The 17,582-nt window shown below is 39.5% G+C and overlaps 1 protein-coding gene across 2 annotated transcripts; it reads left to right on the top strand.

Moving 5' to 3' along the window:
- Positions 1 to 3,509: 3,509 nt before the first annotated feature.
- Positions 3,510 to 12,568, top strand: LOC136668608 (dual specificity tyrosine-phosphorylation-regulated kinase 4-like). Of its 2 annotated transcripts, XM_066646231.1 has the most exons (21): positions 3,510 to 3,663; positions 4,239 to 4,331; positions 4,635 to 4,712; positions 5,622 to 5,705; positions 6,152 to 6,244; positions 6,546 to 6,620; positions 7,067 to 7,150; positions 7,539 to 7,691; positions 7,925 to 8,039; positions 8,294 to 8,457; positions 8,558 to 8,694; positions 8,848 to 8,988; positions 9,239 to 9,377; positions 9,850 to 9,928; positions 10,016 to 10,188; positions 10,430 to 10,490; positions 10,597 to 10,720; positions 10,817 to 10,951; positions 11,304 to 11,367; positions 11,640 to 11,952; positions 12,158 to 12,568. In XM_066646231.1, exons 1-18 carry the CDS (start codon positions 3,604 to 3,606, stop codon positions 10,923 to 10,925), a joined length of 1,962 nt encoding a protein of 653 aa, XP_066502328.1. In that variant the 5' UTR covers positions 3,510 to 3,603; the 3' UTR covers positions 10,926 to 10,951; positions 11,304 to 11,367; positions 11,640 to 11,952; positions 12,158 to 12,568. The 2 variants fall into 2 exon arrangements, with proteins under 2 accessions (XP_066502328.1, XP_066502329.1); XM_066646232.1 differs by lacking the exons at positions 3,510 to 3,663; positions 4,239 to 4,331; positions 4,635 to 4,712 and adding an exon at positions 5,064 to 5,307 and having other exon boundaries at positions 12,158 to 12,564.
- The last annotated feature ends 5,014 nt before the right edge of the window (positions 12,569 to 17,582 follow it).

Below are 17,582 nucleotides of genomic sequence, written 5' to 3'. Positions count from 1 at the left end.
GCCCATGTCAGTGAGTTTGTTTAGTAAGATGGGGTGGTTGACTGTATCAAATGCTGCTGATAGGTCAAGCAGGATGAGAACTGAGGACTGACCTGTCGCTTTGGCATCTTTAAGAGCTTCCATTACTGACAGAAGCGCAGTTTCCGTCGAGTGGCCGCTCTTGAAGCCGGATTGGTTAGAGTCAAGGAGGTTATGTTGGGACAGGAATTTTGTTGCCTGCTTAAAGACAGCTCTTTCAATGATTTTAGACCGGAAGGGGAGGAGAGACTGTTCGGTAGTTCTCTACTATAGAAGGAGCAAGAGAAGGTTTTTTGAGTAGAGGTCTTACCTGAGCTTGCTTGAAGGTGTTTGGAAATGTTCCCGAGGTTAGTGAAGAATTGATTACATGAGTGGCTGCGGACACAGTGGACGGAGCTAAGGTTTGCAGTAGGGTGGTAGGAATGGGATCCAGTGGACAGGATGGAGGACGGCCGCCTCTAAGAAGATTTGATACCTCGTGTTCTGAGAGAGGAGTGAAAGAGGGGAAGGAAGCAGTAGGTTTAGGAGGATTCTAAGGGAGAGCCGGAGGCTGTGTAGAAGGAAAACCGGCTGCTACTTGCAGCAACTTTGCTGGTGAAGAAGTCAGCACATGCGTCAGCGGTGAGGTTGGTTGCAGGGGGTGGAGGTGGAGGGTTCAGTAGAGACTTGAAGGTTGAAAACAGCTTCCGGGTGGCAGTAGCGTTGTTGATTTTGTCTTGGTAGAATTTCTTTTTTGCAGAGGTGACGTTTGATGAAAAGGCTGAGAGCAGAGATTGCAGTTGTGTCAGGTGTGATGGGTCTTTTGTTTTTCGCCATCTCCTCTCAGCAGCTCTGAGGTTAGTTCGCATTGATCGAAGGGAGTCAGTAAGCCACGGGTGGGGCTGCATGGGTTTTGCGGTTCTGATAGTCAGAGGGCACAGGCGATCCAAGCAGGCGCTCAGAGTTGTGCAGAGTGACTCTGTGGCGTCATTGACCTCAAGAGATGCTTGGGGGTGGGAGAGCATAAGTCACAAGGGCAGAGAAGTGGGTGGGAGATTGCGCCGGAAGGGGACAGAGGGAGTGGACACAGTGGGTTGCTGAGGGAGACAAGCATTGAGCTGAATAAAGCAATGGTCAGAGAGATGTAGAGGAGTAACTTTTACAGAGTTAATTAAGCAGTTCAGGGATGGAAGAAAGCAGGGTGTCTAGCTCTTCTAGGAAATCGCCCAGTCGCCCTGGGGGACGATATACAAAAACCACATACATTTTTACAGGTGCAGTCACCAGGATGGCATGGTATTCGAAGGAGCTGTATGAGACTAATGATTCCAACTGGGTATATTTCCATGTGTTGGATATCAACAGCCCCGTACCACCACCTCGTTTACCAGGCCGTGGTGTATAAGGGTGTATATGTGCGAATCTGAAATCTAGTGATATCTGCATGTATACATTGTAGTTTTATGACTTTTGTAATTCACTATATAGGGAGATAGGAGCTGTGTGCCATCAGCATTTCAGAAAATATCCATTTTCCTCATTGACATGAGAACAGAGACAACAGCGTTTGTTGGAACACTACAAATTACAGATAATGTTATGCAGAAATTATATTTTATTACTTGATTAATTTATTAATAAATCAAAATGTATTCGTTTGAAATAAATATGCAGTAAATTTCAGGTAAATCAGTCAACAACAAACAAAGGGCAGTAGAACAAAAAATATCTGGATGAAAAAAATTAATTACAGCAAGAACGTACAAACGCAAACAATGGAGTGCTGCACCACTGTACAGAATGAATAAGACTGATTTTTAGTAGTTTTTTAAGGATTACCTGTGACAATATTACACTGTACCTCTATTTGCTCAACCCGTTAGAATCAGACACCAAAAAATAAAACATTTTCAGAGCAGCCTGCTGCTTATCTGTCACGGCTGCGCAGGGAGGACGAGGAGACGGACGTAAACGCAAGGAATATTATTTAAACAAAGACAGAATCAAAATAAACACGGTTAATACATACAGACGGTAATAAAGACAACACTAAACATAGTTCAACTAGGACAGACAGAGAAAAGCTATGAACTGGGGTAGACACATGTAAAAAGAAGGACTGAGAAACCTATATCTACACACACAACACCAGACAAGGGAGCACTGAAACAACGGGGCTATATATACACACAATGAGCATAGACAAGGAACACCTGGGACTGATAACGAGAGGGTAGGGCTATAAAGGAGACACTGACGAGAGGGCGGAACCAAGGCGAGACTAGGGAGGAGACATGAACAATAACAAACAGAGCCATTTGCTAAGTGAGCACATGGCAGGGAAAACAGACACGATAGGACAAGGGCGTGACATTATCATTTGCATGCACATAAATAACTAGCATCTGCATACATCAGGCAAGTGACAACAGGAGGACAAATGCTTGGAAAGTCATAATAGCAATAGACCTTGTATTGACCGCTGTGGGATCTCATTACAGCATGCTTCCAAATAGCAGGGTAAATCCACTGGTTTAAACCCAGTCATATCACTGACCTGTTGTCAAGGAAATGGTTAATTTTGCAGCTTTACACCACTTTAACACTCATTTGTTGCCCCATGCTAATTTAACGTTGCTTGCATCAAATTCAAAATGGGTATAATTAAAAATAATAATAATAATAAAAATGAAATATTTTCTTTATATTGTTTTCAAATGAATAAATGTTTAAATTATTTGCCCATCAATGCATTATGTATTTATTTACATTTTTTGCACAGCATGCCAAATAAAAGACATACAAAAAACCCACACAATTGTTTATGTAAATTATGTATATATAAATTATGTATATATGTGTATACAATGTGCCAATATTATTTTTATTCATGCCATTTTTTATATATGTAATTAGCATAATATGTCAATATATATGTCATATATAAGTAAATGCATTTTGTGAGACCTGGATGAAACAAATCTAGTCTGAAAAGGTTTGGGAAGACTGGTAAAATTATGAGGTCAGTTTGATCCTTGACAGGAAATGGGGAATTTGATTTTCCTGGAAATTCAAAGGCTCCTGGTGATTTGGGAAGCCATTTCAGTTTTTCTTTTCCTATTTTTTTCTCGTGCTACATACAAATAATGACTGTGAACCCCTTCTAATAAGATATACATTACAGTAAAATAAGTGTGTAGTTGAACAGTATTTTTACTGTGTAGTGTTGTCGCCGTCTGCTGGCGATCTTTGTGAACTGCGGCGCAGGTTCAACTTCAGCGTCAGTTTCGTGTTATTTATGAAAATTGATTTGTACATAACGTGTTGCTTTCACGTTGACAGTTAGTATACATCCAATGCACGTGTGTAAATGGACACAGCGATGGTATTTTCTGGAATTTTCTGGTATTTTCTTCGCTAGTGCAAAATGACATCACAAACCAACTGCCTCTGTGACGTCACAGTTGATGTCACAAACGTAACTCATTCTTTATAAGAGGTGTCTCTGAACGTTCAGCTTCAGAATGATCATCGGTCACGCACCTGTTTAACTGCTTGACAAAGATAGGTGTGAAACAACATATCAACGTACATTAAAATACCTGGATGAATACCTCCAGAAGAGAAATGGAAAAGGCTCAGAAGAGAACTACTTTTCCTGCAAAGGTAGGATCACTAAACTTGTTATTAAACAAAATTGTCTCACAGAGGTAAAATTTTAAACACCTCAAATTAATGGGTTACTGGTACATTGCTTTAATTTTAAAAATATGAGATACAGCCGCTCAACAAGTGTCAGGCACCTTACAAGTAAATCATTTCTGATCGTCACTCAGAAAATATGAGAAAAATCACAATCCTGTGTAAATATAAGGATTTTTAACATCTTTTGGAAATAAAAGTACTCTAATAAAACAAAAGGGGCATCAGAGCAGTGCTGCAGCTGAAACAAAGCTCCAGGGTCTTGGGGCCCTGGGCTTCACCCGCAAAATGGCGGACAGGATTGAAGGAGTTGTAGCGGACAGTTTTGTTTATGATTGTGGTGTTAATTGTAAAAAGTTTAACATTATAAATTGTAATGTGTGTCTCTGTTTTATGAAATAAGTTCCTTTTTAAATTGTGTGTAAGCAGCCGTAAGCTAAAAATGTATGAATATAGTTTAACTCGTTTTTGGTTGTTGAGTGGGTTTATAATGATTTAATTTATCGCAGCTACTGATCTCAGCTTATCTACCTCCACAGGGTGGGAAGTTTGATGCCCTCCCTGCCCTTCCCCAGATTAAAACACCTCAAACTGGGAAGGCTAAACTGGTACCAGGCAATCCCAGAAAACTGGTAAGACTGAAATAAAAGTCTGTTAATTCATGCAGTGGTAAAGCTAATTTGTAAAGAATTCCTTTTACCACTCATTAAGAGTGCACTGTGTTCAGTTTCACGGTGTATAGACACATTTACCTGTCTACTGGTTTGTACACAGCTAAATCCCTACTAAGTGTTGTTCTTGAGTGGCATGTTCATAGGATAAACAATTTTGCTGCCTTAATTGATTTGTGTTTGTGTGTTTCGTAGAGTGCGTCAGAGGGTTTATATTTATTAAGTTATCTCATCTTGTACTACTCTGTTTATTTGCCCTCACAGGGTGTGAAGCCTGATGCCCTCCCTCAGCTTAAAAAACCAGAAGCTGAGAAGGCTCAACCAGGCTGTCCCAGAAGACTTGTAAGACTTCCGTTCATACATGCAATAGTAAAATCCACTTGCAAGGAGTTCCCTAATCTTTGACTGGCTGGATTATTTCTTAACACTCTCAAGTGTTTCCTGCTTATATCAGGAATAGTGCTGGATGAGACTGACACAACACCAAACTACTGTATAATACATAAAAATGGTACCACAACCGGGGCGGCACGGTGGCGCAGCAGGTAGTGTCGCAGTCACACAGCTCCAGGGGCCTGGAGGTTGTGGGTTCGATTCCAGCTCCGGGTGACTGTCTGTGAGGAGTTGGTGTGTTCTCCCTGTGTCCGCGTGGGTTTCCTCCGGGTGACTGTCTGTGAGGAGTTGGTGTGTTCTCCCCGTGTCCGCGTGGGTTTCCTCCGGGTGACTGTCTGTGAGGAGTTGGTGTGTTCTCCCCGTGTCCGCATGGGTTTCCTCCGGGTGCTCCGGTTTCCTCCCACAGTCCAAAAACACACGTTGCAGGTGGATTGGCGACTTGAAAGTGTCCGTAGGTGTGAGTGAATGTGTGTGTCTGTGTTGCCCTGTGAAGGACTGGCGTCCCCTCCAGGGTGTATTCCCGCCTTGCGCCCGATGATTCCAGGTAGGCTCTGGACCCCCCGCGACCCTAAATTGGACAAGCGGTTACAGATGATGGATGGATGGATAGTACCACAACCCCATTTCCAGAAAAGTTGAAACGCTGTGAAAAGTGTAAATAAAGAGTGCAGTGATGTTCAAATTATTTTAACACTATTTTTAATTCAAAATGGTACAAAGACAATATCAGATATGAGGAAACAAAACGATATATATATATGTCTGTTGTTATCTGTGTGTGTGTGTGAGAGAGAAAGGTTTGTATTTTTATTTCAGTAATCTCAGTTTGTATTGAGCTATGTTTATTTGCCCCCACAGGGTGGGAAGCTTGATCCCCTACCCCAGATTAAAAAGCCTGAAGCTAGGAAGCCTCAAATGGGACCAGGCTATCCCAAAAAACCGGTAAGACATCCGTTAACACATGGAGGAGTAAAACACACTTGCAAGGAACTCCCTTTACCCCCCACCAGGAGTTCCCTAATCTTTCACTGGCAGAATTATTTCTTAACACTTTCAGGTGTTTCCTGCTTAAATCAGGAATTGTACTGAATGAGACTGACACAAACTACAACGAATACGGCTCTATGCCATTAACAGAGATGACAGACTTGAACTGGGATACTTTCTCTAGACTGAGCTACATTTAAATACATTTATCTTCATAATACACAGTGTTCTGTTTCACAGTGTATAGCCACATTTGCCTGTCCACTGGTTTGTATACAGCTGATACTCTGCTTAACACTGTCCTTGACTGGCATGTTTGCAGCATCAACAATATTGCTGCCTTATTTGAGTTCAGTGTGTGTGACTTACAGTGTGTGTGATGTGTTTATCTACCTCCACAGGCTGGGAAGCTTGATGCACTCCCTGCCCTTCCCCAGATTAAAACACCTCAAACTGGGAAGGCTAAACTGGTACCAGGCAATCCCAGAAAACTGGTAAGACTGAAAAAAGTCTGTTAATTCATGCAGTGGTAAAGCTAATTTGTAAAGCATTTCTTTTACCACTCATTAAGAGTGCACTGTGTTCAGTTTCACGGTGTATAGACACATTTACCTGTCTACTGGTTTGTACATAGCTAAATCCCTACTGAGTGTTGTTCTTGAGTGGCATGTTCATAGGATAACCAATTTTGCTGCCTTAATTGATTTGTGTGTGTGTGTGTCGTAGAGTGCGTCAGAGGGTTTATATTTATTAAGTTATCTCATCTTGTACTACTCTGTTTATTTGCCCTCACAGGGTGTGAAGCCTGATGCCCTCCCTCAGCTTAAAAAACCAGCTGAGAAGGCTCAACCAGGCTGTCCCAGAAGACTTGTAAGACTTCCGTTCATACATGCAATAGTAAAATCCACTTGCAAAGAACTCCCTTTACCCCCCACCAGGAGTTCCCTAATCTATCACTGGCAGAATTATTTCTTAACACTTTCAGGTGTTTCCTGCTTATATCAGGAATAGTGCTGAATGAGACTGACACAAACTACAACGAATACGGCTCTATGCCATTAACAGAGATGACAGACTTGAACTGGGATACTTTCCATAGACTGGGATACATTTAAATACATTTATCCTCGTAATACACAGTGTAATGTTTCACAGTGTATAGCCACATTTACCTGTCCACTGGTTTGTATACAGCTGATACTCTGCTTAACATTGTCCTTGACTGGCATGTTTGCGGCATCAACAATATTGCTGCCTTATTTGAGTTCAGTGTGTGTGACTTACAGTGTGTGTGATGTGTTTATCTACCTCCACAGGCTGGGAAGCTTGATGCACTCCCTCAGCTGGAAAATCCTCAAGCTGAGAAGGCTCAACTGGGACCAGGCTCGACAAGAAATCTGGTAAGACGTCCGTTGATTCATGACTAGATAAAGCTCACTGTAAATATTCCCTTTACCACATACCACGCATCCGCCAGAGTTCCCTAATTTTTGACTGGCAGGATTATTATAATGTCTGAAAATGCTGAACGTATCATGTGAATTGACTGAACTTTAAATAAATGTTAATAAATATAATTAAAATGCACAATGGAAAGTTTTCGTACAGTTTATTCGTGTTTTTTAATGAAGATTTCATGAATGAGGCTCATTTTATTTAAAGTACCGTGTTGTACAGTTAAAATGGGTATACTTTGTATACAATGTAATTGTGAGTGTGGATGGAATAGCAGGCTAGACATGTGACTGTAATGCCTTGGGCACTCACTTGTCTTTTCTTTTTATGTAGAACAATGGATGTCACAAACTTCCACAAATAAAACCGAAGCCTCAACCTGCAGCCTTTGCAAAGTCCAAGGTCCAAGGAGTGGGTACATTGCCTCATATCAATGAGAAAAGGCAGCCCAGTTCCAGCTTGATGACACACAAACGTCTGAATCCTGTAAGTAGCCTGGCACCCAGCTTTCTACAGACACTGAAGCCATCACAATTAAAATAATTGATTGTCAAACAGAACTAAAGTTGACATATCTCCTTTACAGTGGGACTGTTACAAGATACACATACTACAATATGTGTGTAATATATGCAAATATATGCAGTAGTGTTCTTATTGGCCAACACTGGCACGTTTATCTGATTCATGTGCATTGTCTGTGGAATATTATCAATAAGGAGACAAGGCCAGTTCAGGGGAACTCTTCAGAGAACAGTGCCTCCAATTGCTCATCCTTCATGCAGCAGCACAAGAGGCATCTGGAGACTTATCCGCTCCCCATGTGTCCACAAGGTAAAAAAATGTAGAGTCTACATTTAAGAAGCATCTCAGAATAGGAAAGCCAGTCTGTACATTTTCCCTCGGCTGCAAGAGATTTCTTGTGGTCTTTCTTGCATATAGAAAATGTTCTTCCATTTGTATCCTTGTAATGTCACAAAAAAGTGTCTCGGAAACTCTTAATAGCTATGGACTCATCACAACTACACCTATTAGGTAATGAAATGGAGTCAAAAAGGTTTATTTACCATTTTTTGTATGTCTTTCAGACGTACAAAAGAACTTTGGGCAGAGGCTGACTGTGTTTGAGCAGCAAGAGGTTTTGGGGTACTCTGAGATTTGGTACCTGGGACTGAAAGCCAAGAAGATTCATGGCTGTTTTGGCAAGGCCCATAATCATGGCTACGATGATAAGCATGGTGCCTACAAACAGGTGGGGTTCTAGTTCATTTCTACATGAAGAAGCTTAATACCGTCCGTCATTTCAGTAGATGAAGGGGAGGAGATCAAGTTTGTTGTTGTTATGTTTTCAGGTGATTCATGACCACTTAGCGTACCGCTATGAAGTCTTGGGCTTCATTGGACAAGGAACCTTTGGCCAAGTCTTCAAGTGTCGGGATCACAAAACCCAGAAGATGGTGGCTATCAAAATAATTCGAAACAATCCGAGGTTATTATGTTTGGTCATATAATGTTTAACCTTTATGACTTCTCAAAATTGATGTCTGCAGTATGGTGCTAATTAGTTAATACAGTATATATTGCTAGCTTACACATGGTACTTTCTAAACTGGTTTCTGGGTGTTGTTTTGCCTGTGTTTAGTCACCATAAACAAGGAATGGTGGAGCTAAGAATGCTACATTATTTGCGGAGGAGGAACATAGACAGTACCTACAACGTTATACGTATGGAGGAGTTCTTCTACTTCCGCAATCATCTATGCTTCACCTTTGATCTCATGGGGTGAGTGTATATGTGTGAGCACAGCTTTATACTACTCTAATTGCTCCCCGTCCTGGAGAGCAAACACATCCACCCTGTTTTAGAAAGGGCTTGTTAATTAGCAGACTAATGATAATAATTAATCAGCAAAAAAACATCAAAACATAGAAAGCAGAGGAACTCCAGGATGAGTGTTGGAAACCACTCGACAAGGTATCCCCTTTTGCAGCATAGGGCCCTTAATTAATATTACACCTTTTTGTCTGCTCAGGCCAAACCTGGATGAGAAAATAAAGAGGGAAGGCCCTTACGGCTTCAGCCAGGAAATGGTGCGCCACTTTGCTGAAATGCTGCTAAAATCCTTGAACATTCTGAAGGAGAAGAAGATCGTCCACAGTGACCTTAAGCCTGTGAGTACCACCACAGCCAACATTCGCTGATGTTTAAAAACCATTTGAGGATGTTGGAGTCTGTTGGATCATCATTTTAACTCAATTTTAATTCTGGTGTTCCAGATTTTGTAGATTAAGAATGGCTCATGTTGTGTTCTGTACTGTTAAACCTATCAGCCCCGATGCCTAGTTGTGATATTTTCAGAGAACTTGGCAGAGTCACATTGTAAATCAAAATAAGGAAATGGAAATTTTCCATCATTATATAAAACAACAGAATTGTTCCACACGAGTGAGCAAGCACACTTAGAGTTTGTATTGCTGAATGCTGCTATAGATATTTTTCATTTGAGCAACAACACACAACAAACAAAAACATGATCAAAATCCATGCGCAGCAGTGAGACTTGTCTTTATCAAAAGGGAAAGTGTAAACAGGAAAAATAATTTCATAAATAAACAGCTGATCACATCATTATTATGTGTAAAGGGGAACATTGTGGAGTCACAAGACGGCCTAGGCATCACTGTGGTTGACTTTGGATGCAGCTACAATGAAGATTTCAGACGTGAGTGAAACAAATTTTGCGTACCTGTACATGTATGTGGGACCAATATATCTTTTTTAATCTTTACGTCTACATCTTGCTCTTTAGCGCGCACAGGAATCGGAACCCGGTTTTATCGCCCTCCGGAGTTAATGCTGGGTCAGCCCAGCTCCTGTGCTATTGACATGTGGAGTTTGGGCTGCATCCTGGCTGAACTCGATATGGGTCGCCCTCTTTTTCCCGGAGCTGATGAGAATGATCAGATTGAACGTATCGCTGAGGTAAAGGCACACTTTGCTTTTCTAGTTATATATGTAGTAATAATAAATAACAGTTTTGAATTCTCATCACATTTCCCAATATCACAGGGGTCTCTGAGCTAGTTGAAACTGATAATATTGTTTGAGTTCATGGGCAATAAGCCTCATGATCATACGGCACACTATTTAGCACATTAACATTTTACATAACATTATATTCTATGTGACGTGTGTGTTTATTTTCTGTAAATGTATATTTCAGGTGATTGGCCTACCACCTTATTACGTTCTTCAGACTGGTTACAGCAGACACCGGTTCTTTGGTGAGCACTTCATGTGGGAAGGATAAGAGTGTGTCATGATAATAGGCAAGGATATGGTATTGAGCGGTCTGTTTTGTATATTTTTATTTTTATTTTTTTGTCACAGATGTAGATGAAAGCCTTAACTACACACTCAAGGGCAAGAACCGAAAGCCCAGCTCCGTAGATCTGGCAGCTGTTTTAAACACGGACGACCCAGCGTTCGTGGACTTTATCAAACGCTGTTTGATGTAAGTGATCACTGAACAGTTTTATTCAAAAGAGGATCTGTTGTTGTCTGTCTGGGTTAATGAGGCATGTGTTATCACTTGACCCCTTTCCTTAAGGTGGGACCCCATGATGAGACTTACCCCAGAGGAAGCTTTGCGACATCCATGGATTCAGGGTGGCACAACAGGCGACTCTGATTCTAGCGAATCCTGCGAGCAATGTTGAATTAGCCTCCCTTAAATGCTGGAATTGTGAGTACATTTGTTCATACACTCAAAAAAATTCCCTTGTCTGGATACAAGAGTATTGACATATTCTTAGTCTTTAAAAACCATGCTGTTTCTCACTAAAATTCTTTTTGCTAAAGTTAACTTAAATTTTCAACAAACAAATTTCTGTTTATGGAGTCACTACCAGTAAAATAAATAAATATTCATCTCAATGGAGCAGAAATAGAGCAATATCCTCATTTTATTCATGCTTTTCAATGTATGGAGTTCTCTCCATTGTCTAAAAATACTCCAGGTGCCTCTGCCATGAGCAGAGAAAAGAGAAAGACAAGCATTCCAGACTGAGACCGTTTGTTTTTTCACTCATTTACAGACACTGAGGCTTCATAAACACATCAAACTGGTTTCCAGCACGCAAACTGGAGAGCTAGCAAATGGTGAGGAAACCTCTTCTAAATTCTATATAAAAAAACGTGTTTTTGGTTACAATTTTGTACGTTACATTTAAATATGACCTTATATCAAAATTATCATGCATTTGTTATTAAAGCTGTTCAAGCTTCTTTATTGCTCCAATAAATTCAGTTGTAAAGGTTTTTCAGATTAGAGACACTGTAAGAGACTGAAACATGACGGAGGTGTGACCTATACGTACTGAGAGAAAGCCAGCTTCTGAATGCAGAGTGGTTCTATTCTATTTTTATTTCAGGTGCTTGGACTACCACAAACCAAATTTCTCAGGCTTGCCTATGTCAAAGGGGTCAACAGGAAAGCTGGTCAAGAAAACTTCTCTGCAGCTGGTTCTTCATCTGGAATCAAGACCATAAATATAATCGCTCCATCACCTATTTCTATCAAATATAGAACATCTGAGGTGTATTTCAATGACACTACTTTGCTCCTTTTCTAGTGGAGAATTCAAGATGGAGGCCTCCAGCCATCGTCTCCCGCCAATAGGAGCCAGTGGAGCAGAATGCCCAGAGAAGTTTGCCAGATGGGTTACTGGACACATGGCAGTTGAGGTGATGAAAAGAGAAATGACTTGACGTTTCATTGTTGGCTAAGTGTTCTTCATAGTTCATGGGATTGCCCACTGTGTGTTACATGGTCAGAGAATCTTGAGGCTTAAATCTCATGGCATATCAAGAACACTTGGCACTCTAAATGTAAGTGTTACATTCCGTCTCCTGTACTGATGTGGGGTGTGTGTGTGTGTTCTCTTTACAGATTATTCAGAGTATTATTACCAGTAGATTGACCAGAGGAGGATAGGTCACCCCTTGTGAGCCTTGGTTCCTCCCAAGGTTTCTTCCTCAGCCGAGGGAGTTTTTCCTTGCCACTGTCGCCACTGGCTTGCTCACCTGGGGATTTTTACATTTCATGTCAAATATTTGTCTTACTGGAATTCTCTGAAGCTGCTATGTGACGACACCAGTTGTAAAAAGTGCTATACAAATAAATTTGATATGATTTGATTTTGCCTCAAGTGTGTCTTTCAGCATCTTAACCATGTACAACATTGCCAATATGGGTTAATAAATTGTGATTGTATCTAATGTAAGGATTTGTGGTTATTGTGTTGAGATATTTTTGACTAAGCACAGTCCTGCTCATAAACATATGTTTGTGCAACTGAATGTGTATGTTCACAGTGGGTGGCCTTTAGGGTACAGGAATTAATTACTAAGAAAAGGTGTCTGGATACTTTAAACCTTACAAACAATGACATAAAACTGATAAACTGATGAAAAAAAATTGTTTTAAAAAATAACATACACTCTGTAGGTATATTTTTCACTTCTACTGCATCATAATCTGTAATGAAAAATATTTAATAGATGTGAGGTTCGTGTGACAGGAGTTGGTACATCAGTGAGATGGTACTAACTTGTACAAACAGTTCCACTTCTTGTTGTGTGGACTTTCCAAACTTTTGATTTTTGATTGATTTGACACCTGACAGCACACTGCCCCCTCACTAACCAATCTGTGGTCTAAAATATGTAAGATCTTATTTAAATTTGCTTCCTGCAGGTAACGTGTTTACACATTTTGTGTACAATTGTAACAATTTTACATACAACCATTTGTCTTAGTCCTAGTAAAAACATACAGTGGATGTGGAATTAACTTAAGGAAATTTGTGTTTGGTAGATTATTACTTTGTTGTAACAATGTAGCAATATATCTTATACCATTGGAAAGTTGTTAAATACCCTTTTAAATGGTGCCACATTTGTAAGGAACATGCATTTGTGGGATGAGCAGTAGCACTGAATATGTGGGTTGCACCCATCAAAAATTTGCTAAATACTCACTGCCAATGACAACACACACCGACACACGTGTTGACGATAAAAATCCATTTCTGAGAGCAAATTTCAGCTTCATCTGGTGCTGAAGGGACAGAAAATTTCTAAAATAAGCGAAATAAGACGGTGTACACTGTTTAGAAGCACAGTTGGTGCTAACAGGCACTTGTGGTTTACCACACCACAGCAGATTTTTCAGCAAACTTAGGCTCAAACCACAGATATTTAGATGATAAAGCCATATACCTGTGAACACAAAGTCGAGTGAAGGATTTTCCGAGATTTTTGTCTGTTTACAGCTTTCTTCCTCTCTCTTTTATGGAAGTCTTTTTCCGCCACATGAAATAATACAGAAAAGGAAACAGTTTTTATTTTTCATTAATATGCAAAGAGTCGATGGGTGAGTGAATCTCTAGTGAGATGTCAAAACACAGGGGTCTACATTCAACGAAATGGTGTTTACCGTTGGCTAACTATATAAAACTTTCTTGTTAACTTATTTGAGCGACAGTGAGGATGCTTCTTATGCGCCCTGTTGGGTCATTCACTATACTAATATGACCACATGGTACACTCCAATGACACTCAGTTGGGTGTAGTGTTGTTAGAGTTAGAGACCTGTATATGACATGAATGGGAGAGCACTCCTATTTCTAAACTTGAGAAACTGGTCTCCTCTGTCCCCAGACGTCTGTTGAATGTTGTAAGAAGAAGGGGGGATGCCACACAGTGGTAAAAAATGGCCTTGTCCCAAATTTTTTGGGATTTGTTGATGCTATGAAATTTTGAATCAACATATTTTCCCTTTAAAAATTTTACATTTACTCAGATTAAACTTTTGATCTGTCATCTATGTTGTATTACGAATAAAATATTGACATTTGCCATCTCCACATCATTGCATTCAGTTTTTATTCACAATTTGTTTAGTGTCCCAACTTTTTTGGAATCCGGTTTGTAGGTATTTTTAAATAATTCTTAATAATAATTGAAATAACATCTTGCCAAGTCAGCAGGGTGTTAGATACAACAAACGAACCAGAAATATTTTTCAATTTGTCCACATTATGAACAAATGGTAAGAGGTGAAGTGAAAGAGCGAAGCATGTCATGGACTCCATATTAACCCATAATGAGTCAGTTCTATTGGCACACCAGCTGAGGATGTGTTTAATCTGAGCTGACCAGTAATATAATTGCATGTTTGGTACACCAGCACCCCCTTTCTCTTTAGATTTCATTAAATTAGCTCATTTAAGTGTGGGTTATTTATTATTCCAAATGAAAAATTACTATTTAAGTCTTTAAAAAATAAACTGGATATATAACAAGGGAGAGACTGAAATAAATATAGAAGACGAGGGAGAACATTCATTCTCAAGACATTTATCCTGCCAAAGAAAGATATTGGGAGAGAGCACCAAACATCCAAATCAATCTTAATTTTATTCACAAGGGGCAAATAATTTTTGGAAAAGAGATTCTTAAGATCTGGTGTTAGAAGAATGCCCAAATAATTAAAACCATCGATAGCCAAGTGAAATGGGAAACTGTCCCCTAGAAAAGAATCTGAAGATGCAGATGAACGAACAGGGACATTAAATGGTAATGCCATGGATTTTGAAAGGTTAATTTTGTATCCTAGATATCTACTATATTGAGCAACATCATCCAATATTTCAGGAAGTGGTTGGACAGAATTAGAAATAAATAATAAAACATCGTCTGCGTAAAGAGAAATTCTATGTTCCTCATCTCCCATTTTAATACCTGAAATACTGACATCTGTTCTAATCAACTCGGCCAGTGGTTCGATCACCAAAGCAAATATTAAAGGTGAGAGCGGGCATCCTTGTCTTGTGCCTCTTTTAATATGTATACTCTGTGAAATCTGTCCATTGGTTTGAACTGTGGCTTGAGGGTCAGAATATAAAAGTTTAACCAAATTAATAAAATTTGGTCCTAAATTAAATTTTTCAAGTGTGGCGAAAAGAAAAGCGCACTCCACACAGTCATAGGCTTAGCTAACATTTTGCAATCAGTGTTTAACAAACTTATTGGTCTGTAAGATGCGCAGTCCTGAGGGTCTTTCCCCTTTTTCAGAATTAAGCTAAGCTTGTTGCCATTTTCCAAGTTTCAGGCACTGAACCATGTTCAAGCAAATCATGAAAAACAGGTAGTAACATTGGATGAAGTTCAGGCCAAAAAGTTTTTAAAAACTCAGGTGGAAAGCCATCAGGACCAGGGGATTTATTAGAAGGCATGGCTTGCAATGCTTGGAAGACCTCTTCAGGAGAGAACATAGCATTTAAATCAGCCCTATCACCCTCTGATATGGCAGGAAGAGGTAGTTTATTAAAAAAAGACAAAATATCTATCTCTGATGCAGTATTCTCTGATTTATAAAGAGACTGAAATGGAAGCATCTGAATTTTTTAAAGATTTAATAGCTTTCATTCTGTTCTTTCTTTAACTGGTGTGCAAGAAGCCGACTTGATTTGTTGCCAAATTCTTAAAACTTCTGTTTTGAATAACTGAGTACTTTTTTAATGTGATTTGTGTGGTTCAAATTAAGCTTAGCTCTCGCCTGGCATAATCATAGCCAATTTGACTGGGCAGGAGAAGATTTATGTAATCTTTCCAAATGAATAACTTCTGTCTCCAGATCTAATTGTTCTTGATTCTGAATCTTTTTTATTGAAGAAGAATAGGAAATAATATCACCTCTGATTGTAGCTTTAGCTGCGTCCCATAAGGTAGCTGATGACACGGGAGAGTGTTTATTATCCTCCCAAAAATACTGAATATGTTGACGCATATAATCACAAAATGCCATGTTAGTAAGTAAAGAAGAGTGAAACCTCCAAGTCTTGCTGTTAGATATTGGAATGCCTTATTTCATTTTTCATATAGGCTGGAGCGTGATCAGACAGAACAACAGGGCCTATTTTGCTGTCCGTTACAAGGTGAATTGAACTATTGGGTATGAATATATAATCAACTGGAGAATATGAGCTGTGTGGGTTAGAATAAAAGTATAATCCCTGACTCGGGATTATATCCCTTCAAATATCGACCAGTCCAGAATCCATGCATATCTGATAAAGCACCAGTGAAGATTTGGAATTAGTTAAAAAATTAGACGATTCATCTAAATTATGATCCAAGACGCAATTAAAATCTCCTGCCATAATACCTACATTTTTGCGGTTACTGTTTAACAATAAAACAACATCAGACATAAATTTAGGACAGTCTTCATTTGGCGCATAAATGTTAAGTATAGTAATATGCTGTCCATATAACAAGCCTGAGATTATGACAGATCTGCCTTCAGGATCATTTATTTGTTTTTCCAAAATAAATGGCAAGTATTTGTTAATTAATATAGCCACGCCTAGTCTCTTCGAATTAGAATTACAAGATGCGAAATACACTTGTCCAACCCAATCTCTTTTACGCTTTAGATGCGCAACTTCTGACAAATGTGTTTCCTGAATCGTAGCAATTGATGCTCCCTCCTTTTGAAGAAAACAAGTTAAAATTTTCTTCCTTTTAATAACCTGCCCCAAACCTTTCACGTTCCAGGTTATATATTTAAAAGAATCATTCATACCCAGTCTCTGAAACAAATAAACACAGTGTGACTGCAAAAATGTAAAGTGTCATCTTAATGAAATAAAAAAAACCTTAAGTGCAACCATTTTAAATTTTACAAACACAAAAAAACACAAACATCCCATCCCACCCGCCCCAAGCCCCGCCCCCAAACGACGTGGCAGATTAAACAAGATTAGGTCACCAGACCCCACAAACGACAACCGCAATGAGAGTAAAAATCCCAAGAAAACCCACATTCTACATATCCCGTGGAGAAAAAAATGAAACCAAACAAAACGTCGCTCTGATACTTTACAATAAAGCAATGTTTGTCCAGATCTCAAAAGAAAGATAGAAGCAAAAACTTTCCGCCGATTTAAAAAAAAAAAGATAAATAATCTAAAAATAAATAAACAAATATAAAAAAATTGTTTCAAAAAACACGTTCAAGGCAAGTGAGAGATCTGGAGAAAAAGCTACCTCTAGTGCTATAGAGAACTTAAAAAGAACACCAGATTAGCTGCATTTCCGTCAGGATCATTTATCTGTCTCAATACTGTTCAAAAAGTCCTTTGCCGCCTCGACCGTTGAAAACAGGCGGACTTTACCGCCATGTACACACCGTAGCCTCGCAGGGTGAGCAAATCCTCGGAACATTTGCCGAGAAGAAAATTCCTGTCTCATCTCACTGAATTCGCGCCGTCTCCTGAGGACCTCGACAGAGAGGTCTTGATAAAAAC

The sequence above is a fragment of the Hoplias malabaricus genome, chromosome 15, assembly GCF_029633855.1.
Source record: "Hoplias malabaricus isolate fHopMal1 chromosome 15, fHopMal1.hap1, whole genome shotgun sequence".
NCBI classification, from domain to species: Eukaryota; Metazoa; Chordata; class Actinopteri; order Characiformes; family Erythrinidae; genus Hoplias; species Hoplias malabaricus.
The sequence above is the reverse complement of the archived record's forward strand: the minus strand, read 5'-3'. Positions and strand labels throughout refer to the sequence as shown.